This window comes from Aptenodytes patagonicus, chromosome 7 (assembly GCF_965638725.1).
Source record: "Aptenodytes patagonicus chromosome 7, bAptPat1.pri.cur, whole genome shotgun sequence".
NCBI lineage: Eukaryota > Metazoa > Chordata > Aves > Sphenisciformes > Spheniscidae > Aptenodytes > Aptenodytes patagonicus.
The window spans coordinates 10552201-10576972 of NC_134955.1; the positions used below are offsets into that span (position 1 = coordinate 10552201).

At 37.8% G+C, this 24772-nt stretch overlaps 2 protein-coding genes across 19 annotated transcripts in view; one reads left to right on the top strand and one right to left on the bottom strand.

The window, feature by feature from the left end:
- Positions 1–24772, top strand: part of PPFIBP2 (PPFIB scaffold protein 2) — a 110041-nt gene that overhangs the window by 38976 nt on the left and 46293 nt on the right. For 12 of the 18 annotated variants that reach the window (XM_076343906.1, XM_076343914.1, XM_076343909.1 and 9 more), the window contains 2 exons: positions 19818–19907; positions 24022–24135. The exons of 1 other annotated variant lie outside the window; for it this stretch is intronic. In XM_076343906.1, coding sequence (XP_076200021.1) covers positions 19818–19907; positions 24022–24135 — 204 coding nt within the window. Of the gene's footprint in view, positions 1–9888; positions 9951–19817; positions 19908–24021; positions 24136–24772 lie in introns of those variants that run through there. 5 more of the 18 variants (XM_076343912.1, XM_076343919.1, XM_076343923.1 and 2 more) reach the window with 2 other exon arrangements.
- Positions 1–24772, bottom strand: part of CYB5R2 (cytochrome b5 reductase 2) — a 117694-nt gene that overhangs the window by 30903 nt on the left and 62019 nt on the right. The gene's annotated exons all lie outside the window — the stretch shown is intronic.

Genomic DNA, 24772 nt, shown 5'->3' on the forward strand with positions numbered 1-24772 from the left:
TTGAGTTTACAGTATAACTGGGCACAGTAACTGTGCTGTCACTGCTTTGAGATAGATGAAATAGGTTTGACAAAGCGCTGAATTTATAAAGGTTATTACTATGTATCATAGAATGAGGATTTAATAGTTGTGGTAACTGCACAAATCTTTTGACAAAGCTAAAATGGTATAAAGCATCATTAATCATAGACTTTTAACTACTTAAGAACTGTATTAAAAATTTTTGCCTTGAAGCGAATGTCTGGAGTGTTTTACATGCTTTATGATTGTAAATTCTGTAGCCTTAAAAACAGAACAAAAATACCTGGGGTGTATCATGAAGAGTTCATATAAAACAATTTTCTGTATAGTTTCAATTCTTCTTGTTAAATATTTTAGTATTGCTAGTGGCCACATGACATATCACAAAGCAGGTAGTAATTTCAGCATTAAAAATTAACTGCTGCAGTAACAACTGACTGACTCGGTGAGCTATGAGAGAATGTATTTAGTTACAGTTTCATTTCATAACTCTAAATGAACTTCTACACTGTTAATTTTTTTTTTTATGCTATACATCTTTATGGAACCCTTTTCTGAGTAAAGAGGAACCCTACTGTTCTTACAGCTGTCCTAAAACGATTTTAAACATGAGTGAAAGCCTCATTTCCAGGATCGAAACACATGATCTTCCTTCCAATGGAACATTTATACTTAAAGCAAGCCACTTCACCATGTAGCTTTATATACTGACCCTTAAAATACTGATTCTTGAAAACTCATTAGTATTTTCCTGATTATGTTTTTTCTCGGAAGCCTAATTCTGAAAATCTTTCTAAATGTTCTGAATTTGAAGAAACAGGAAGGGGAAAAGAGCAGAAGAAATAGTAGAGGAATGTGTGGTAGAGGCAATTTGTTAAAATAATGTGATTTGCCTTGGGATATATGCTGTGCTTTGTGTCATTTCATTTCTGTGTTTTTGTAGTGGTAAAACCAGACTTTTTAGCAGAAATAGGATAAATTTCTTAGACTCTTGATTGCCATTTGGTCATGATTAACATTCAGAAGAGATTGTTTCCATTATGTGTTAAAATCCAGGAATTTTTTTTCCCCAGTGTCTTCACAGGGACTTGGATTAAAACAGTAAATCCCAGTTCAGAATTCTGACTTGGTGGAGTTTGTGAAGTTTTTAAATTACTTCAAAGTTTTATTTCAAGCATGTGTTAGAGTGCTCTGCTGAAACATAATCACTGGTCTCTATTTCACTTCTGTCTAAGATTCATTTTACAGAGTTACCTGTCCAGAGCCGAGGCAGAAAATGACTGCAGTACAGGGCACTTCAATATTACTTGAAAACATGCTTTTATAAAAGTATCAATAGAATTTTTCAGCAGCAGCTGAGTGGGAAGAGAATGTATTCTATGCAATGCCAGTTAAAGCCAGTATATTTATCTGCTGGTAAGTTTGACTGTGGGACTCAACTGTTGAGAGTCACGATGGAGCTATATATAGCTGAATCTCCCCATTGCCAAGTGGTATTAACACATGTTAAATTGAAAATGGACTAGTAGAGCCTGCTTGGGACAGTGTAGAAAAGCCGTCACTCCGTAAGCATTCATGTTTATTTTTGCCAACTTGAAACATTAGATGGATATGTTTTCTGAGCAGTAGTCAGAGTCAAAAGTTGTATGACCCAGTTCTCCGCTGTGCTCCAGCTCGTTTTCAATGAATTGATGATGCAAGGAAGCCCTGAATTGGAAGATCTGGTCCTCTCAGAGTTCCCCAAGCATGTTAGAGCAATTCACAGCACACAAGAAACAGCAGAGAAGCATCCTTCATATGTGCAGCTATTTATGAATACTAGAGAGTGCCTTGGAGCTAGTGGAAAGGGGGTGTACACAGCTTGCACAGAATTTTTCTAAACCAGGCTTACATGTGCTTACAACGGTGGAGGCAACCACTGGATGGCTGGAAACATATCCCGTGCCCCATGCCACTGCCCAGAACACTATCCTGGGCCTTGAAAAGCAAGTTGTATGGCAACATGGCACCCCAGAAAGAATTGAGTCAGACAACGGGACTCATTTCCGAAACAATCTCATAGACACCTGGGCCAAAGAGCATGGCATTGAGTGGGTGTATCACATCCCCTATCATGCACCAGCCTCCGGGAAAATTGAACGATACAATGGACTGTTAAAGACTACACTGAGAGCAATGGGTGCTGGGATGTTCAAACATTGGGATACGCATTTAGCAAAGGCCACCTGGTTAGTCAACACGAGGGGATCTGCCAATCGAGCTGGCCCTGCCCAGTCAAAACTTTTACGTACTGTAGATGGGAATAAAGTCCCTGTAGTGCACATAAAAAATACGCTGGGGAAGACAGTCTGGATTATTCCTGCCTTGGGCAAAGGCAAACCCATCCGTGGGATTGCTTTTGCTCAAGGACCTGGGTGCACCAATGTTCTGTGGTTGCTTTGTCTCGGAGTCAACCCTATGGTCTCTGACTGTGACTGCTCACTGTAGTAGCTGACAGCAGAGGTAGGAAAGTCTTCTCTGCACGAAAAACTAGTAGAAGCTTAAAATAGCTTTGCAGTGAGTAGGGCTGATTTAGATCTTTTTCTTAAAATGACATGGTGAAATTAGTTTTTGGCATTTTCTTTCACCCTTGTAATGGTCAGTAATGCTTAACAGAGCCACCTTTTAAACTACAATGACCAGAAGTGATTAAACAGAATTGTGTTACGGCGTTAGGCTTAGAGTACTCATGGAAGAAAGGTGGTATTCCTGTTATAATAGCAGGGCCTGTATTTTTATATGTTAAGTTTTCCAAGATTTCAGGGTAGTCTACTGACATATTGTGAAGTTTAGCCCTTGGGGGGCTATCCACACCTTGATACTGTCAGAGGAAATAGAGGACTACTCTACAGGAAGCCATGATTGTATACAGAAATTGCATGTTAGCCTTCAAAAGCATTAATACGATTTATTCAGTTCCATTTATCTAAGACTCTTTCAGCTGTTGGCTTCAGTCCCTTCCTTTGCACTAAGTGGCTGAATATCACATTAGTTCATCTTTCCTTTTGTGTCTAATGTTATGCATGGTGTCCCTTTTCCATTTCACATTATGATCTGTCGCTAGAATTTCCAGCTGCATTGCTTTTCACTGATTTAAATATGATACACTGTATTAATTTAACAAACATTAATGTATAAATGTAAGTTCTATGAATCATAGAATCATAGAATAGTTTGGGTTGGAAGTATCTGCTTTTTTAAGTGTAGCTAGAGGAAGCATCGGAAAACGTTTTCCATAAAGTAATTAACAGAGGGATTGGTAAGAGAGAATTATTTCATTAAACAGATAAGGTATAAAGGTAATGGTCATAGTAAAGAAGCTGGGCGCAAAATTTTCTTTTTGAAGGCCCTGTATTGATTTGGAGGTATTACTTGAATGTTAGAGTATGGGCATAAGTTTGAAGTATTTCTGTATATAACCTTTATTCAGATTTCACAGAATTTGGGTAGGTTGACCTATCTCACTTGCAAAATGTTATCAGTTATGACAAACATAGCAATAATATAATTCACAACAAAATTATTTCATTATCTTTTGGAATAGTACACTAATAACAGTGGTAAACAGACCTGCATTTAGTTAAAATTCAACTAAATATACCTTCAGGTTTTGTGATCTTTCAAAAATGGAAACAAATTATACTTATTTTAGACGTATTACACAACATGTTGGCATACTCTTCTTCATAAGTAGATAAACATGTGCTTTATTTTCCTGAAATAATGAAATGCTTGAGAAGAAAATAATGAATATTTGTATATTCCTTATCAGAAATAACGACTTGTAAAGGTTTATCTGCAGCTTAGTCTGTTTTGGGGCTTTTTACAATTTTTTCCATTCTGAAACTTAAAAGAGAAAATCTGATGTGTGTCATACTGAGGAGAGGCAAAATGTTACCTGGTAAGGTCATTGATGTATGTGCAAATATTTGGTAAATATCCCGTTTCAAATGTTTCATATACTGATTTACTGCATATTTAGTAATTTCAGCAGTGCTTTGAAACCTTTCAGACTGAAAACTAAATCTGAATTATTGTAATATGTTGTGTGGTAGAATGTAAATCTATTTCTTTAAATATTTTCTTTACATATCAGTGTACTCTTTTCTTGCCTATAGCAACTGGGGGGGAGTGTTCACAGTGATTTTGTTGTTCTGTTAAGTAGAAAACATTTTTTAGTTTTTATGCAAAAACATAGTACTCAAGTTTCTTACAATCTACATTTTCTTCTAAATAAGTCTAATGCAAAAAGTTATAGCTCTTTTAGAACTTGGGCTGGAAAAAGTATTTCAGCATATGGCAAGGAATGTTTGAAACTGCCAAGAATGTGCAAATGTCTGTGTATGAATTAATAAACAGTAACTTCATCTAAGTATTGGTAACACATTCTTTATGCAAGCCAAGGGAAGAGAGCTAGTTATTACTTGAGCAATAACCAGAAAGGACATAGTAGTGCTAGAGATATGTGATATCATGCAGCCTGCAGATGGGAATGACTCCAAAGATGTCAACACCTGTTTGAAGTATTACCTCCCACCTCCCCCTCCCCAAATAAGCAATAAGGGTGAGGGTTAACCATGCTGGCTTGGAACTAATGGCCATCTAAGTCTGATTATTTCTGAAATACAGATTTTAATCAAAGAATTAAGCCATTAAGATTGAGTGCATTTTATGCTGGGAAAGGATTATTTGTTCATGTATCTACAGAACATTATTTCTAGTCTGTCTCCCAGGATACTTGTTTGTTTTTTTTTTTTTAATTATCACAAGTAAAGCAAATGTGCTCATACACAGAATGCAGTATTTTTTTTTTTCCTTTTGTTCCAAGAGTTTCATCTTTCTCTGTCACTTAGGCATTATCAGTTAGTCATGATTAAGACTGTAAGACAAATTATCTTGCTGGAAATGCTTCATCTAGATTTCTGAAGCCACTCCTCACCATGTGAAAAGGATTTCTTCCTCCATTGTCTTTTGCACAAATGGCCTGAATTTCTTTTTACACAAGTATTCCTGTGCAGGAGTATTCTCATATACTCTCTCTCTTTCTTCACTCTGAAGCTCTCGCCTTTTTCTGCAGCGTGAGAATGACAGGTGTGTGAACTGGCATGCTGAGAAAATTTTTCCCTTTTAAAATCTGGTCCTAAACCTTTTGTTTCCAAAGCAGCCCAAACAGTAGGATTGAGAAGAGCACAGAGTAATGAATGTAGGAAAAGCTGATGCTAATTCTTGGGAGTGAGTAAAGTTTTGTTGCATATCCATACTCAGCTGGACTCTCCTGATGAGGCTGGGAAGACACATAGTTGGTCATTTCAGTTCTTGGCCTGAAAGGCCAAATGTATGTTCTTTTAGTGTTTTCAGAGGCTGATGGGTTTTGAAACCAAAATGGTTTAAAAGTTATTGCTGAAAAGGAAGAGAGATGCTATGCTCCAGGCAACCCCCGGTATCAAGACAGGCTGGGGGATGAAGGGATTGAGAGCAGCCCTGCCGAGAAGGACTTGGGGGTACTGGTGGATGAAAAGCTGGACATGAGCCAGCAATGGGCGCTCGCAGCCCAGAAGGCCAATCGTATCCTGGGCTGCATCCAAAGCAGCGTGGCCAGCAGGTCGAGGGAGGTGATTCTGCCCCTCTACTCTCCTCTGGTGAGACCCCACCTGGAGTACTGTGGCCAGCTCTGGAGCCCTCAGCATAAGAAAGACACGGACCTGTTGGAGCGGGTCCAGAAGAGGGTCACAAAAATGATCAGGGGGATGGAACATCTCTCCTCTGAAGAAAGGCTGAGAGAGTTGGGGTAGTTTAGCCTAGAGAAGAGAAGGCTTTGGGGAGACCTTATTGCAGCCTATCAGTACTTAAAGGGGGCTTATAAAAAAGATGGCGGCAAACTTTTTAGCAGGGCCTGTTGTGACAGGACAAGGGGGAATGGCTTTCAACTAAAGGGGGGTAGATTTAGACTAGATAGAAGGAAGAAATGTTTTACGCTGAGGGTGGTGAAACACTGGCCCAGGTTGCCCAGAGAGATGGTGGATGCCCCATCCCTGGAAACATTCAAGGTCAGGTTGGACGGGGCTCTGAGCAACCTGATGTAGTTGAAGCTGTCCCTGCCCACGGCAGGGGGGTTGGACTAGATGACCTTTAGAGGTCCCTTCCAACCCAAACTATTCTATGATTCTATGACCTGGACCTGATGGAAGCTGAAGAACTTCTGCTCTTCTTCCTACTCCCTCGCCCTTTTAACCTCCCAGGCAATGCAGTGCCAATACAAGAACGTTATTAACGGTTTGTATTTGTGCTGCTCTGAAAAATCACAACAAAATGTGTTTTAGCACAAATTTAACTGAATAAAAATTGCTAAAATAACAGCAATAAACATAATTTTATAATGTTCATAGAACCTCAGCTGGGTGGGAGAAAGAGGGACAGTGGTCGAAAAGCAAGTAACTCTGTGCTTCCTCAGCTCCAGTATTGGTAGGAGAAGAGGGAGTACACCAGACAGTCAGATTGCCCTTCCCCACAGGTGTAAGAGGATTTGTGGATGTTTTCTTGCCTCTTCATAGGTCTGGAATGGAGAGACATGAAAAGTGTAACTGATTGTTTAAAGCATTCTGTTACTTTCAGTTTCAAAGCTGTTACAGCATGTCTGTTTACTATTAGAAACAGATTTAAAATCTTGTTTAAAATATTTGACATTCTGACTCATAAAGTAATGGGTTGCTTAGCTGTGTGTTTTTTATGGGTTATGTATCGGCAGATGTTCATGTGGCTAGCACCTTTGGTGTTCTGCAAATGGCGTTTTTAGTTCTATCAACAGTGGCAGTAGTCAGCAGTTTGCTATGGAAGTACAGAATTGGCAAAGAAATCTTAATAGGTTTTCATACAGCTTGTGGAGTATATAAACTTTGTTAATTTTAAACATTTTAGTGCCCTACATTGCATTTATATTGCCGGAATGTGTGTTCAGTTATTTTTTGAGACGGCACTGGAGAAAATAACCAATTTGGTGGGGGAAGGGAGTAATAGCTAGACCATTCTGTCTCCATGGGGTAACACTTGAGGGTGGTGGTACTGCCGTGACAGTGGAGGATTTTTGTTTGGTTTTTTAATTCTCCATTGAACTAGAAGTTAGTGCTCAGTGAAGAACTACATACAGACATGGATTTCCTAAAAATAAGAAAAAAAAATACAGTGGTAACCCGATGAAGCAATCCCCAGATTGCAATGTATTTTCCTTATTTTCACAGTGCCCAGAGAAACTAACCTGCTTTTCCAGTGAAACAGAAAAGTATTCTAAGCAAATCTGGGGCAATTGATTTGCATTCCGTTGGTGTCTGAAACTTTTTCAGGCCAAAGCTCAAGCAGGATGTAAAGTTCAGCATGCAGGTGACAGGCTAAAAGTGAACATGTGACTGTCTGGAATGTATGTTGTCAACATTTGTGGCTGATAAGAAGCAGAAAATTCAGACACGTTTACCTTTTAATCAGGAAGAATGACTATAACAGAATCAAAAGGCCTTTGCGTGAAATCCAGGACAAATGGCAATGCAGAAATAAGGTATGTTTGTCATTTTAAATACTTTTAAGAGGAGAAATGGATACTCACCTAGGTGCAGATGCTACACTGAGGCACTAATGAGTGGAGTAATATAGTTTTCCTGTAGTTTTTAAAATGAAAAACAAAATCATTAAGAGATGATGTGTAGTGAAATGTTTTGAGACGTATGTTTTCCCCTTCCCTAAATAAGCCTGAAATGAGAGTCTTAGAGCCTATGTTTTGAAATGGATGAAATTGTGGAATTTGAGGTTCCGTAGCCTGCTATGGTGGTGCTGTGGGGTACATAATACTTTGAGATAAAGTTTGATCTATTTGCTGTTCTCCCTAATGAGATAACTAGTTTTCTGGGGGAAAAACGCTTTAAGCTGTAGGGAGTTCATGCTCTAATGTCAAGAGAACCCCTATTCAGTCTTCAGTTTGTCAGCCATGACAGAGGCTGTCATGCATAGAGAAGTGTACTGTATTAAGTGCATCTCAATTGTTACGATTAAAAAAAAAAAAATGGACCATTGACAATGTACTAAGGCTTTTGCCAGATGGTGTGAGCTATTCAAGAAGTAGCTGCTCTCATCAATTTTAAGATAGCATAAAAACTTCTACAACCAGCATAAAGTACGTTCTATGTACAGAGCAACCCAAGTCCACTTCAGATCTGTCTTGTGGCGTGCTTCACTTTTGGAAACTGACAGTTCTTTTATCCTGTCACGTTTACTGGGGATTTTAGGTATCCTAGCACCTTTAGAAGACTTGTAGCACTAACTTTTTTAAAACCTTTCATATTTTTCTTGTCACTTGACTTTAAGTAACAACAGATAATAAATACATGAAGAAAGCTGGAAGTCTAGGTTTGTATCTTTCTCTCTTACTTTGTGTCATGGAAGATTCTAAAAAGAGGTCCGTCAGGTCAAAAGGATTGAGAATGGTTGAAATAATAAAAATCCACATCCCTTGCAGAAACTCCTTCATGTATCTGACTCCCACAGTTTGGGATGTGGGTAGATAGCTAAGTGAGGCAGGTCCCTGTAAGAACTGCTTTTCAGGGCATTATACAGCTTCAGACTTTGAGTTCTTTGTATATATCATTAGTATGATGGGCAACTTTGGCACTGGCTCTTCCAAATTGCTGTTCTACTTTGTCTTAAATGCAGGAGTGAGTTTGGCTGTAGAAACTGAAGAAAATGCAGAGATAAGTAAATGTTCTGAGATCATCACAAAAATCCCATGGGGACAGCTGTGTTTTGGCCTTAATAGGAATTGCCCAAGCAGTTGTCCTTGTGTGTAGAAGAATCAGTTGCCCAGTTTTAGGCCAAAGCCACTTTTAACTGCTGGGAGATACAACATTGGAAACTGGAGTTTATTGGGAAAAATTAGAACTTAATCATAACTACTGTGTTGGAGGCACTAGAGGACACTGCAGGAACAGGCAACACTTAAACTTCCCTTTTTGCCAGAGCATTGCTTTGCATATGAATTTATCTTGGTGTTGCAAGTTTGAAAAGTTGCCATGCTATGAGACTTCAGCTTCAGGAAGAGCAGACAAAAAATCTTAGAAGGGTATCATCATCTCTTGTTAAGATGGAAAATTGCCTCTTTGGCAATAGCAGTATTTATGGGGTAATTAACTTATCCACAGGATCGTCCTTGAATCCCTCCTCTTTTATAATGTCTTTTGAGAGGACAGGCAAGTAATTCAAAGACCAGAGCTTATTTTTAGGTTTAGTCTGAGACTGAAATAAACTGAGAGGGCTGAGTAGTATTATGATAAACAGGGAGTAAAACAGCAACAGGAAATAGGGGGTCTTTGGTAATGAGTTCCAGCCACTCTTGAAACAGAAAGCCAGAGAGAAGGCATTACTTGAAAATAGTTTCTCAGTGACAGCTTAATAATTTTTAGCTTGTTATTCAACATTAAAAGGGAACAGTTTCTGCAGATTTATACTATTCTTGAAAGATCCTTTTTAAAGATCATTTAGCAAGTTATATTTTTGAAGTTTTTAGAGTTACATTGTTCTTGTTGCTAACCGATCTGCTGTTTAAAAAAACCAGATGTTTGGGGGAGAGTCCGAAGTTTATACGGTTGTGTGTTATATATACATCTGTGAGAAGCATTTGGGATAAGACTGTGGGACAGAGGCAGAAGATTTAGCTTAAAATGTGAACACGCATTCAAGATTTTAGAAGTTGAGGGTTGAAGGGGGAAGAAGTCACAGCTATATTCTGCAGAACAAAGCAGCGCGCTTGCTTCCAAAAGTTTCTTTTAACCCTGGGAATGTGACTGCTGAGATGGGCCCAAAGCATGGATGGTGAGATTGATATTTACAAGCACTTCACGTGGCTGAAGAGGGTAAGTGATTTGCTGGGCTTTGTCTTCTCTTTGTAAATGCACTTTAGCAAATCTTAGTCAGAATTCTCAGCTTTGTGAAAGGAAAGGTATTGAGTGCCTCAGACATAAAATATTGTAAGTTTCTTCATGAGAAATGAATTAAAGATGTTTCTTCATGTAGGAGGAGGAGGCTTAGGGAGGGGGGAGAGAATCAGCTGTCTTTGTCTTTAAAAATGAAACTCTAGGATCAAACTTTGAACAAATGGCAATAGATTCTAGCAAGTGCTCGTGCTTTTCTGAGGTTGTAATACAACAAAGCAAATCCTGCATGGGAATGTATGGCAAAAAAGGAGAATATGTTGATTACCATGTTGTGCTTTAAAATGAAAAATTATTTGTACTAGTTCTTCACTTAACCAATTCTTTGTCAGGGTAACTGTATGAGATCTTTTAGGATGCCTTTGTTTTGGATAAAAATGGTGGTACTTTCTTCCTGTGTATGTTACTCTGATAAAATTACCTTTTTTAAAAAGGCAATGCTACTAAAATCTGAATTTTGTGATGAACTGTCCGAACATGAATTAACTGCGTGAGATTGTTTTTGTCTTCCTATAAAAGGAAAAAAGTAAGTTTGTGCAGTTGTCTCATCACCTTGGAAAAATCATTTAGTTTTTGTTAGCTTTTAGATTTTTTAGGTTCTAAGTATTTATTTATCAGTGTTTGAAAAATCCATAAATGGGATGCGAACAGATCCTTCACAGTATACTGTTTTTTAATTAAAATATTAATTTAATTGTGTGTCATGTAAGCAGCACATCCTCTCCTTATACTTTTAACCTGTGTGTATTTTTCTTGCAAATTCTATGCACGCCATTTATGTTAGTGCTTCTGTATGGCACTAGATTAAAAACACACATGTATACATACACATATGCACTCTGGTTTTTTTACTAGCTGTATAAACATAAAATGTAGGTAAATACTTATGTGAAATGTGATTAGGAACTTTAATTTGGGTAGTTTCTTGAATGAATATAAAATATTCATTATGTAATGTCAGTCTTTAATAAAAGCTTAAGAATCTTGAGGTTAATTTACAAAATATTTACATCAGGTTCTGGAAACTTTTACATTTCTGGAGTGTGGATGGGGTGGGGATTAAATGGGGAGTGAGTGGGATAGTGAAGGAGAAGAGACAACAGGAAGTAGCAGTTGGTAACATTATACTATTAGTTTAACCTGTGCTCTGTGCAGTTAAAGCTAAGTAACTCTTTAGTGTTTTCTGAGATCACATATTAATTTGTTATTTAAATGAGGTTTTGAATACGGTATGTCTGCCACCCCTGCCTGCTGGTTTAAATTTCATTTCTAAAAAGATAGGTCTGCTAACAAAAGGCTAAGGTGTGCTGTTACCCTGAATGCCACACAACCTGATATACGGAGGACAATAACGTAATGAGAAAGGGATCAAGAAATAGCTTCAGTGAAGAAAGTCTCACACTGAAATGTTCACAGATTTGGAGGGGTTAACACAAGGTGTCTTTGGGATGATTTTCAAGTACTATGTTCAGAAAGGATACTGTGTTCAAATGTAGCACAGGCTTTTACAGAAATTAATAATGCTATTACTGTGGTTGCATGTAATTCCTTTTATGTAGGATACATAAAGGAGAATATCAATACTGCTGCTTTTCCTTGCAAGCTCTTTACGGTGAGCACGTGTGGGGGAAGGGAAGAGAAATGAAAATGATCTTGCATTGTTCCCAGGAGAACTTAAGCAGTCTGCTCTCAAATTCCTTTGACAAGTGTTTTTAAAAAAAGTTGAAACAATCTAAGTTGCTTATTTAATTCTCATATTCAAGAATCCTAATGTCACATGTCTGGCACTGATTGTGATAGCATAGAAAGATTTCAGGCCCTGCAATCATAAACTGTTGCTCTTTGGCTAATAATGAAGGTATGAGTACCCTCCAGAGTAACAAATGGCACTTAACAGAGAGTTACTGCAACAGACTTCCATAAACCCTTGGTGAAGGTATGCCAAAGCTCGCTCCAATTTCATCATTAGCAGAAATCACTTCAGAGACCAGGATCAGTTTTGACGTTGCAGTTGGTTAGCTGAGCTAGATTTGCATGGTATCTGTGGCTTGGACTGGGTTAGGGCAGCAAACAAATACAAAAATCATGAGATCCAGGCAGGCAAAATGACAGATGTAACTGCTATTTTCAGATGCTTAGAATAGAGGATCTGGTTTTAAGCAGTAGTCTTGTAACAGAATGTGTATAGTAGCATCATGCAACAGGAGCAGGGACAAAGCAGTATTTAGATCAAATTGAAATAAGGTGTCACCACACTCCAGCTCTTTCCATTGGACTTTCTTGATGTTCAAATGACAGAGTGGGCAGCAAAATGTAAGAGCAGATGGACAGAGCCAAAAAAAAATTTAGCCTTGTCTCAGTTGTATATGAGGCACAGTTAATGTGTTTTCCTTTGTTTACTGTTTTTTCTGCCTTTTGCCAGTAATAAAAAATATTAGTCTGCAGTAGTATTTCTCACAAGAGAAAGAAGTTTCTCTGATAATATCTTACCTAATATCAGAAAGACAAAACTTTGCAATGGTACAGCTATACTGTACTTCATGACATGTGATACTTTGATGGCAATTTCAGAACTGTCCTGGTTAGCTTATTCAGGCTGAGAAGCTGCATATCATCTGACATAGGCACATAGTACTGCCCTGGTTTCACGCAGTGTTATAGGAGTTTGTAACAATGCAGATATTCAAGGATACCTTGTTAGTAAGACAAAAAGCCTGGCTAAGGAGGTCACAGGAATTATTAAGGGAGGCATGTCTTTCAGCAGTCTGTTTCTAGGAGGATATGGAAAAGTTCTTGTGTATATACAGTGCACTTTAACATTACAGCTAAGGCAGCAGCATAGTTCTCATAAAGTAGTTGGTGAGCAGTTTGTTGGAAGCGTTTTGCAGATAACTGATGTTGGTTTCTTTTACAGGGCCTGAGCATAAATCTGTCATTGTTAAAAGTTTCGGTTGCAAGCTAAGGAACCTGAGACACTCCCTACTACCTGAAGCTGAAAGTGTCTCATCTTTAGCAAACTTTATTTGGTTTTCCCAAGGGATTTGGGTTAGAAGGTTCACATGCAATTTCATCTGTTGTCCTGTTGCTTTATTCTTATCTTTCCATCTGGCCTTAATTCAAACACACCATTCCGAATAAAAATGGCACAACCCCCATTTTGGTAGGCAGGCATGTGGGTATAACCACAAATTATTAACAAGCATCACAAACATAAATGCTAATATTTACTACAAACAGTATTATGGGCTTTCTAAGGACATTGTAAATAAACTGAGCTATTTGAACTGCAGTGGATGGAGTGTAGCAAAATGGAAAGTCTCTTGGCTCTGGAAAACTTTGTACAGTGGTAAGATGTCTCATTTTGAAAGAGAGATGCCTTCATATGAAGTAGAGGCACCTGATGACTCTTGTAGCTTGCTTTAGACTTACCTTTTGAAATGCATGCAGCACAGAGCTGATGGCTGACCTGAAATAGGTGTACACTATTCTTATGCTTTTCCTTCCTTTCCTTTCTTCCAGAAGCTATTCATAACCTGTACTAGCAAGAGGTAGAGCGATCAAACCCATGCTATAGCCATTAAGCTCATGATATTGAGGGTGAATCTTATGCCTTCTGTAAGGATATCTTCCTTTAAGTAACGTAACTGTCTGGAGGAGAAAATAACTATTAGTATTGGGAAAGATTATGCAGATAAAATATAAATATTTGGTCAAAAATCTTCTAATTTAAGGACTACAGAAATTTACCTAGCTTTGTCTTTACTTAATTTCAGACTATATGTTGTTAGCTTTTTCAAAGTGACTGCCGCTTTCACTTAACCAAGGAACAATGGCAAATAGAAAATCCTGTTGTTGCTTTATTAATTGCCTTCAGATGAAAGGCAAGGATCGAAGATCCAGAAATCATGTTCTAGCCTTCTCCTCCTTCTCAATACACTGAGTGAATGTACATATATTCAGATGGGTGAGTATTTGAGGTAGCACTAACATGCCAAGAGATTAAATTTGTATTACATCCATAGTCAGATGCCAAAATAAAAATGTTTACTGTGTGGACTACTCACTCATTGCAACACAATAGCAACTACTGTGACTCATAACATCAATTCTGCTGACCCAAAAGAGTAATAGAGATGGAAAGTCCATACTCTTCTAAATATTATCAACTCCTACTAGGCTGGAAAAAGTCTGTAGTATACGTTTTCTTGTATTGAAATATAATACTACAGTCTGTGTGCTGCTTGTAGTTTGTGAGAAAACTGACTGGTTGAACTCTGCTGGCTATACTCCTTGTTTTGAGCTTCTGAACTGCAACAAAAGACAATATGTCAAGCATGTCCCTAATCTTCCCCATTAATGCAAGTATTACAGTTGCCACAGGCATCTTATTCAATTATCAGTGGAGCTGAAGGTGATTCATGTGACTGAATAAGAAGAGAGGAGGGTTATGACATAATCTGTCTTCTAAAGGAGGCGGGTGACTTGTTGAAAAAGCTTACAAATCACCACTCTAACTGACTGCCAGGTTTCTTCTCCCAGCTCCTCCCCACTCCACAGCCCAATATGAGATCCATGGTATTAGTGACAAATTTCTGTGTAACAGCTTGCTGATCAACTTCAGAAGCTGGTATTTTTGCTTTAAAATTAGCTGTGTTGGAGATTCTTTGAGCTGAAACTGAAACAGCACACAAGGAGAACATAAACCGGCCTGTATTCAATTTTATTATCTTCCATATGTGCTTGCTTTAAGGGGCTTACTTTTACAGCCTATCAAGATTCAGCTAGAAGTTCTGTTACAGAAACTTCTGAACAGAACATCTGTACAGAAGTGCTATACAATGGTTGTCATTCTGTTCTGACAATAAGCTGCATTCTGAATTGTTTCCTATTAAAATAACATGCAAGAAAACATAACAGTCCATGCTTACCAGTCTCTGAGAAGGCTATTGAAAATTAAGATAGCTGAGTCAATCAAACATTTCTTCCCTTTCTTGCCATACCCTTTTATATTTTTGCTGATTATCCCCATTTTAAATTAAAGCTGTTGAATCATACTCTGAAGTCTGATTTTTTTTGTGTGTGTGTGTGTGTGTCATATATTCTGGAGGAATATTTAAGTGTTTTTCTTGGAAAAGGACTCTAATTACTTGATCATGTAAGTGATACTTAGGCAGTCAAGTTTCCATCAGCTACCAATATTATGTCCAAGTTAGAGTAAAGAGCATATTCCAGAGAGAGATTTGGAAACCAAAGATGAAGAAGAAGCTGAAGCAGGTAATGGAATGCAAAAGCCTTTTTTTTTCTTTTCTTCTTTTTTTTTCTTTTCTTCTTTTTTTCTCTTTTCTTCTTTTTTTCTCTTTTCTTCTTTTTTTCTTTTTTCTTCTTTTTTTCTTTTTTCTTCTTTTTTTCTTTTTTCTTCTTTTTTTCTTTTTTCTTCTTTTTTTCTTTTTTCTTCTTTTTTTCTTTTTTCTTCTTTTTTTCTTTTTTCTTCTTTTTTTCTTTTTTCTTCTTTTTTTCTTTTTTCTTCTTTTTTTCTTTTTTCTTCTTTTTTTCTTTTTTCTTCTTTTTTTCTTTTTTCTTCTTTTTTTCTTTTTTCTTCTTTTTCCCCTTCCCCCTAGAACCGTGAGAAACAGTTGATTTGGAATTGTTTGAGGAAACATTTTATGTTAATATCTGATGATGGGCATTAAACAATACCCAAAATCTCTATGGAGACAAGTGCTTCAAGACATCACTTTGTAGCTCCCTTAGGCAAAGTATGTATGGTATACACTTGACTTTTTATCTGCAGTGGTAGTACCATCAAGGTAGTTTCAACCACCTTGTCTTAGCATATCTTTCCTTCTACTTTGTTATCACATGTTATCATAAACTTTTTTACATGTTCTATGCAATTTCTCTCATTCTTTCATTACAAGAAATAGAATTTAACTTATTTAGCTTATAATTTGTGGAGCCCAGGTAATGATTTTTGGTTTTTAAGGATACATCTTCTGAAATAATATCTTTGTGGAAAATCTTGGTGATTCAGCCTTTTGGTCATGTGGTTACACAAGTCTAGTGTTTATTGTTTGTGAGCTCTTACACAAACTCGAGTGGTTTGTAGTCTTATGACTTTAGTATTATAGGTCCTGTATTCAGTTGCTGCTGATATGTTGCTGCACAACTGCAGAATGCACTCCAACCATGCACAGATGGCCTTGGTTCATATTACATTGTTTTATCTTGTCTTTATACATGCCACAAAGATTTGCCAAGTCTTAAACAACTGCTGTGTGTCAATCAGCCACTTTTATTTAGCAGGTAATTTTCTGTCAACTGCACTTTCCTGTACTTATCTGAGCACTCTCTGGCTGACCTATTGGCAGGGTTGATTCCCCCCCACCCCTTCCCCCTTTTCTGTTCACATGGGTGTGATTCACTAGGTTTTACATGGGTATTGAGTATTGGACTTCCAGCAGAGGATATTTCACAGTAACTCAGTGCAGCAGACGTCATCGGAGGCTATACGTTTGGTAAATGTGAGTGTAGTAAAATATCTTATTTGTGATTTGATGTTGAACTAATTCTTAATTACTGATTATATAAAATGTTGAACTCTGTTTTGCATTCATGACAGATTGGTTATGTAAAAATGTGTTGGCAGTAATTTAACTCACTGTGCCTGTAAGGCTGGGGGGGGGGGGCGGTTACACAAGTGGTTGCAGGTCTATTTCTTAAATCTAGCATAGGAAAATAGCAAATGATGGCAGGAGAAAGGGTGCAAAATCTACCTGACTAGACGGTCTTCATCACTAGGTTTTGTCATTAGGAGAATCTTTTCCTGCCTAGCAGTGTGCTGTTCTTCCCTGAATACTTGATGTTCTAGGTGCAGGAAAGTCTCCCCTACCATTGTGTGTGAGCCAGAGACATACTGGGGAAGGCCTGTGGGCTCTCCATTGAGAAAACTCATTTAATGGTATGTAATGGAGTTTTAACGTTAATGGAAACGTAGCCGCTAAGGCTAAAGATTTTGGATTCTAAAGTGCAATATAAGACTTGGCTCTGCAAGTGGAGTAACAACCCAGGCAGAATGGCTGGCAGTATGATTGAGGATGCATAGCTGAGGTCAAAGGATTATCTAGGCAGACGTACAGAAATGAATGTTGGCTACTTATGAGGATTCTGTATTTTCATTATAGTACTACAAAAGTTAATAAGGAACGAACTTCAAGACCATATGGACTGACTGACTGACCAACTTCTAATACAAAGGGCCTAAGTTAACCTGAAGATGCATGTTTTATAAACACAGTGGGCGGTTTTGGGGTATGTGGGGGTGTGGTATTTTTTTAATAAAAGGAGAAGGCTTGAAAAAATTACATTGAGATGTTAGGAAAGATGGAAAGAAATGTTAGGACACAGAAATTCTAAAAAAAATAAAACTAGTTAGGAGAGGAAAACGAGTAAAGTCACCATATCTTTAAGGGCATTATGTACTTACACAGTGCCACTGTGTAGGTACACCTACAGGTGCCACTGTAAAACTTATTAATTTTCCTGAGACTCCTGTTCGTGTATAAGTTATGCACTCAGATGTGCATATTTAAAGCCATTTCTTAGAGGTCTTGAATCTTAGTTGGACCTACTATAAACTGGTAAAAAGCTAGTGAGAAAAGTATATTCTGAGTCGAGTTAAGATATTCTTCTTTTGATCAATGCTGGTAAGGTGTGGAGTGAGGTTCTGCACATTCTGTTCTTCAGTGTTCTTGTTGACCCTCTGAAACAGGGAATAAGGACCAAGCGTAGTGAATTTATAGGTGATTCTAGTTAAGCAGGGCCTTGCAGCCATGCTAAAGGACATGATTAAAACATAGGAAAAGCCTGATACATAGGAAAACAGTATAAATAATAGGATGCAATTCAGTGTAGACTGGTGCAAGGTTATACATTTAAGCAGAAACAATGAGTAAACACAGGATGAAGAACAGGATGCTAGCTAAATAAGAGCATTAAGAAAGGCTCTGGAAGTCATGGGTCCGAGGCTGAAAATATATCAGTGTTACTATATGGCTGACATGAAAAGAAATATGGCCGAAGAGTTTGAAAAGGTTTTTTTCCACTCTAGCCATTTTTAGCTAGAGTCCTGTGTCTACCCTTAGGCACATAATTTCAAAAGGAATCAAGGAGCAACAAAACAGATCTCGAAAAATGAACGTGTGAGGAGAAGACAGAAAAACTTATGTTTGTTTAGCCCAAAGAGGGACCTGCTAATTAGAGACTACAGATAGTCTTCAAATACATAAAAAATTCCTGAAGCGAAGGACCTTTTTTTTAATCCATGGTGGTATGATAAGAAGCAGTAGGTTGAAGTTGAAGAGATGATTCAGGTTAGACATTAAGAAAAACACTCTAATGATGGGTAGCTAAGAAGTAGATTATATGGGGAGGCTGTGTAATGCATTTCTGGAGGCCTTTAGGAGTAGGCAAGACAAGAATAGTGCAAATAATCATCTGTCCTCGGATGGAATAATGAAACAGATGATCTCTTCAGGCACCTTTTAGTCCTGTTTGTTAGTCTGTCTTTGTGATTCTCTCAATTCCTTTCAAAAATATCAGAGACAAGGGTGCTCAGTTCCTCACAGCTCAGCTCATAAAGATGCCACACTTACATCTAGTTCAGCACTTTATGCCTTGAAAAGTGTCTTTTAGCTTTTGGTTGGATAAATATTTGATTTCTTGATTTGCATTAATGAGCACCATGTTTATTTTCTTCATCTGTTTTACATTTGGGCCCGCAGACCTCAGTGGAGATCAAGAAGCCATGAATATATTTAATATTAAAAAAAAAAAAAAAACTATTCACAAATGTTCAGTTGAAAAAGACAGTTGGGGGGAGGATTATAATTATATTGGTGCCATTGTACAAGCACCTATAAATGAGTAGTCAGCTGCAGACTAGTGTAGTTGAAGAGAACTCAGTGAAGCTGGATTCTTGTGTTAGCTGAAAAGCCAGCCAAAGTGTTTTATTCCCCAGCAGAAATGCATTGCCTGCAGCGGAGCTGGGAAACGAACTGCTGAGGGCTCATGTTACTTTCAATGCTTTAAGCAAACAGCTCCATTCCCAGTTACACAATGTTTTAGTATGCAGGATGAAGCTATGGGACTCTTCTAAACTTTTTAAAATAAATATGCAGATTTTTTTTTTTTTTTAGTTGTGGTGTTTGTCTCTGGAGTATTAAAATTCACAGGAAATGGGACATAATAGTTAGAAACAGGCCATATTTTAGAAGGTCTTGCTCCTTAGAGCCATTTAGAAATCCATAAGTGATTACGTAGCTAGAGTAGTTCCTGATAAGAATTTGATAATTTAAATAATTTGTTAATTGCTAACAAAAAAATTATACTTTTCTTTCAGTAATTTCTAGGAATAGTATAATACATATGACAATTTTTACCATTTTAAAATAAACACCAAGATTCCTTGACTTTGGCTAAAGACTGTTGAGACCAGATATTTCAAATTAAATGTTTTTTGTCTTGATAAGATGGCATTTCCCAATGAAACAGTAATTTGCTAGAAAATACCAGATCTATTCCTGTACCATTCTTGGTTGCTGGAAATGAGAAAGTATTCAAAATCAAGCTAAAAAAAGGTACATACGAAAGGGTTAATGCATATGAAATAAACAGTTTTATCTGTAGACACATTTTTGCATGGTTTTTTGCATTATAACAACCACTCAATTTATATCAATTTTTATTAACTATTGCTTGAAATTTTATTATTAACTGTAACTTTTCCCCCAGTCACAGGTGAATCATCATTCATCTAATAATGAAACCTATCAAGAAAGATTGGCACGATTAGAAGGTGATAAAGAGTCGCTCATACTGCAGGTATGTCTTAAAGAGAACATTGTCTATGTAGTTGATATTTAGTGAATAAAAGCTGAAGTGACAGCGTATTTTCTGTTAAACAAATGTTAGCTTGTCACCATATGTAACTGATTTTTAGTCAGGAATTAATTTATAATTTGTATAATCCATCTGATTGGTTTCATGGTGGGGTAACTGGGTAGAGGGGAGGTGAGTAACAGCAGTAAGAGGGAAAAGAATGACAAAGGAAAAAAACGAACTTAAAAATAATGCTGTGAAGTCCCAAGACAATGCTGTGGTAGTGGTTCTCAGTCTAGGTTTGCTAGGTTGTACCAGTTGATTTTCTAGGTTCTGTGTGCCACCATTTTTAATTAACTGGAAGACTGGCAGGTAGATAGAACTGATATTTTTCCTGCTTGTATACTGTACCAAAGTTGCTTTACATCATCAAAAAGCTTAAAAGGGTGGTAAAGGGGGAAAAAGAAAATTTGACAGTAAAAGGCATGCCTAAGCTCTTCCAGGTTTCCTGTTTCTCAGCTTACCAAGCCTTTTTCAAACAGGTCCCCTGAACCATATAAGTTTTCCTCCTGGAGAAAACATGTCGTACAACTTAAAATAAAAAAAACTTAATTATTTTTTCCTGGATATTTTCACTATTACTAAACTGTACATTACATGCTTTTTAAAACTGAAGCTGGAGATTCTTTAAATGGTCTTTGCATATCCTTTCTCTTTATGTTTACAAAAGCATATTATAAGCATATATATTTATAGCAAACAAAACTTAACTATACTGGGTAGGTGTTCTCCGTACTTTCAGTTACTAGTTTCTGTAAGCATGTTTTATCCTGTATGTTCTGTTCACACTTGTGTTAATTTACTGAGCAGAATTCTCACTGCTGTTAAGTAAACAATAAATGGTTTGTGAGACATAAGCTTAGGCTTGGTTGGATTTTTTCATTACTGTTAAACTAAAATTGCTGTTACCAAATTTAGAAAAAAAAAAAAAAATCCTGAATGAAAAACAAACTTCTGGTGGGAAGTTAAGTGTTTAAGTGTGTGCTGCAAACTCCCTTTTTTCTGAGGGGGAATCAGGTCAGGGGAGACAACATCACAACTGATATTTATTAGAACACCTTTTATTGATCAAGTGGTTATTAACTGTAACATCTTGTTGTTTGCTATTATTAATAGAATCTTTTCACACAGTACATTCACTTCTCACACAGTTCACTCGCACACATGCGTGCGCATTCATAATTGGAACAACAATTAGGAGGCCAAACCCAGCTGTTTACTCAGAAGCAGAGGGCTGTAGTGATGCACCTGTGGCTTTGTCCCTGAAGGCCTCCTTTGTTTCATCACATGAGCGTATAGTCCTGTAATCTTTGTCTGCATATAGCAGCCACTGTCGCCTTGGATGTGGTTCATGCTATACAGCCGGTTGTTGATGGTCATGCGTGCTCGTGGGCTTGTGCAGATTTGGCAGAATCTTGGTGTTCAAAGTGTATCAGCTTTTGTGGATTTAACAGGACCACTTAGACCGGCAATCAAGAGGCTTAGTCAGTATTTATGCATTTTCCTATCCCACTGCACAGTATTGCAGTAGAACTCCAAAAACCCCAGGCAAATAACACAGATGAAAACCTCAGTCTGATAGATGAATATCAACAACGACAACAAAAAACAAGGTGCCGAGATGGAGCTGGGGTTAGAACCTGGTTTACACCAGTTCTGCATATTCTATCTAGGCAGTCAAATATGAGGAACACAGGCAAGTCCCATGCTGAGGTTACACTGGCCTGAGGGAGCCTGCTGGTACAAACCTGGCTCCTGGGTGTGACCATTGGCACAAAGGATGAGAAAGTGATGGGAAACAGAGCACCTCTATTCTATAGTTCATGGTGCATTGTGCCAGTGACTGTGGTCCATAGCTATGATCTATAGGGAATATGAGGCTGGGAGCACTCCAGTCTTGCATCAGACTTGCTGCAGAAGAAGCAGTACAAGGCACCTTGTAGTGGGCACAGTTATTGCCCACTATCTCTGTCCACCAAGGCTGAGTCAAACAGTGCACCTTGAAATCTGCTTCCACTCTTCAGTCTGTAGTGGAGGCTGGAAATGCTGCAGCGTCTGGGGTACCTTCTTATAGCTCAGTGTCTGCGCATAGGAGCTAATGTACTTCATTAGGTGTTTGGTTTGTTTGGGTTTTTTTCCACAAAGATGTTTTAAACCCTTATACCATTTGATTTTTAGCTAATTGTTCAAAACGCCTCACTTCTATAGATATTTACAGAAAATGTATTATCTACAGGCTGACTCTTGCGGGTATTGCACTGCTAAGGCAAGATGGACTTGCCAGTGTAGCATATGCTGGGGTTATGTTCTGTCTGCAGCCTACTGATTCCCTGGAGAGTCTGGCAGATGGGATCCTGAACAGAGGGGAAAATATGAGCTCAAAGTGGCTAATGTGCCTCTCAGCCTAACTACTGGAACATCCAACACATGCTTCTAAAGCTGCTAAGGTTTTACTAAATTCCTTCGCAGGTCACATTTAACATACAGAGTTTTCCTCACAGGTTACAATGCTAGTTGGAACCTAACCCGACCCTTTAAGTAGAGCTTGTTTTCTTCCTCTGGAACCTGCATCAGACTGAAGGAGAGGATTCTGTTTGTTTCTTCTTGCTTTCTGGGTTTTTTTTGTGTGTGTGCCACCACTCATTTAATGGGAGCAAAACAAAAAAGTAGACAAGCAACAGACTTCCTTGCGGGGAGTTTTTGTCCAGCCCCAGCTTGGATGTGTCCTCCTGCCGTCTGCCTCCACCTACTCCTTCCTGTGATGACATCCTGCTTTCATCTGTACTGCCCTACAGCCAACTACTTTAAAGACAAAAAAATAAAAGTCCTATTTTTTTCTTTTCTATGTTCCTTTCCCAGGCATGCTTGTCACTATATTTGCAGGTAAAACAAATACAGATCACTCAGTCACTCCCTCTGCAGCTTCCCTGAAGTGAACTTAGTTGTTCATTGATTGGGTTTTAGAAATGCTGCATAGCGGGTACAACTTAAAGGTTTCACTTCCACATACTGGACCTTTTTTTTTTTTTTTTTTTTTAGTTTAAATAAAGGTGTTGCAAGGTTGGATATGAGAGCATAGATAAGTTTTTGTTACGCATTTCATTCAAACTGGAGTTTAAACACCTAAGGTTGCTTTTTTGTTTGAGATAACATGTTTCTAGTATAATCAAGGCTTTTATATAAACAAATAGTAACAATGAATATACAGAGTGTATGTGCTGCTTAACATAGGAATTAACACTGGGGGTTTTTCCACATCTTTCTAATGTTATCCTGAGTGTAGTTTCTTTTCAGTTTTGCAAGCTTTGAGTTAGGCTGCTGGGCTTTTCTTATTACACACCCACTGGTCCGTACCACCATTCCCACATTTCTTTACCGGTATTGCTTATTTCCTGGGATTCATTGTCTGTATCTCGCTTCTTTTGCTTTCATGTTTTGGCTTGCAAAGCCTGGGAATTTTTCTTGGAATAGAACTTTGCTGCTGCTAAAACATGCCTTTTAGTCATTGCATTCTTTATAACTTCAGAATGCTTTATTGATAGGTAAGCTGTTTTTCTGTTCTTGAGAGAAGTAAAGTAGTTGGTTGGTTTCCGAATGAACAGTTTTATTGTTTATCCGTTTTAGGGAGTGAAATGCCAACAGAACCTGAAATGGCAATGCATGCTCCAAAACCACTTAAAATATTTTCAATATCTTGTGTTCTTGTTTGGTGCTTTCTAATTTTTCAGATTTTTGCATGAACTGACTCAGGCTACCTATAGGTAATCTTCCATCTCTTCTAGAAATGCTCTCTCTTTTTTATATTAAAACAAAATAATTGGGGGGGGGGGGGGGGAAGGGGAGTCAGAGGGTGGGGTTGAAGAAAAATCTAGGTAAGACTGAAAAATTGTCTACCTTGATAGAGCAGGTTGCAGCAGAGCACAAGAATATTAAACCATTGAGGACTTTAAAAGAGAACTTGCTGTTAAAATGTGCATTTGGATGTTAATTGTATAAGGTAATTGAAACTTATTTACAGTCAGTTCAGTAGCATTGTGCTTCTCTTCTCAAATTACAGGTGAGCGTTCTTACAGACCAGGTGGAAGCTCAAGGAGAGAAAATCCGGGACTTAGAAATCTGTCTTGAGGGGCATCAGTTGAAACTGAATGCTACAGAGGAAATGCTTCAACAGGTAAAAATCTGGATTGGAAAGCTTCTTGCATGATCTTCTCCAACGGAGGGGTGAACATGTATGGTCCGCTTGTCTGCATGCGTGAGTGCCTTTGGCAACAAGATAAAACGGGGGAAAAAAAAATGCCTATTTTATTGTTCTCTTGCTGCTTTGCACTACTTTTTTTTTTTTTTTTTTCCCTCCTCCCCCCCCTTCAATAAATGTTTCTTTGTTTTCCAGTTGCAGAATCGTTTTACTGGCTGGTTGCATAATACTGTACATGGCAGCATGTAAAATGAAACTATTGTGTCTTATTTGTACTGTGCTGACGAAGTAAATTTGGACATGGTTGAGTAACTGGTTAGGCAGGTTAAAAGTATCTAATATATGTAGGAGTTAAAGAATTAAGAAGTTTTATTTAAATATGTTCTGTTTTCGTATGGCGTTGAAGCTGAACAGGTAGTAAGTTGAAATGAATTACTGCATCAAGTTTGGTTCTATAACCATTTTTGCTTAATTTAGGAGCTTTCCCCTTATTTTTGAAAGAAAATTAGTATATAAAGACATACTTTTCTTTATTTCAATCCCCAGTTTCAGGCTATGTGATTTAATTTTTGCTTTTTCATGTTATATGTTGAGGGAGCAGAACAAATGATAA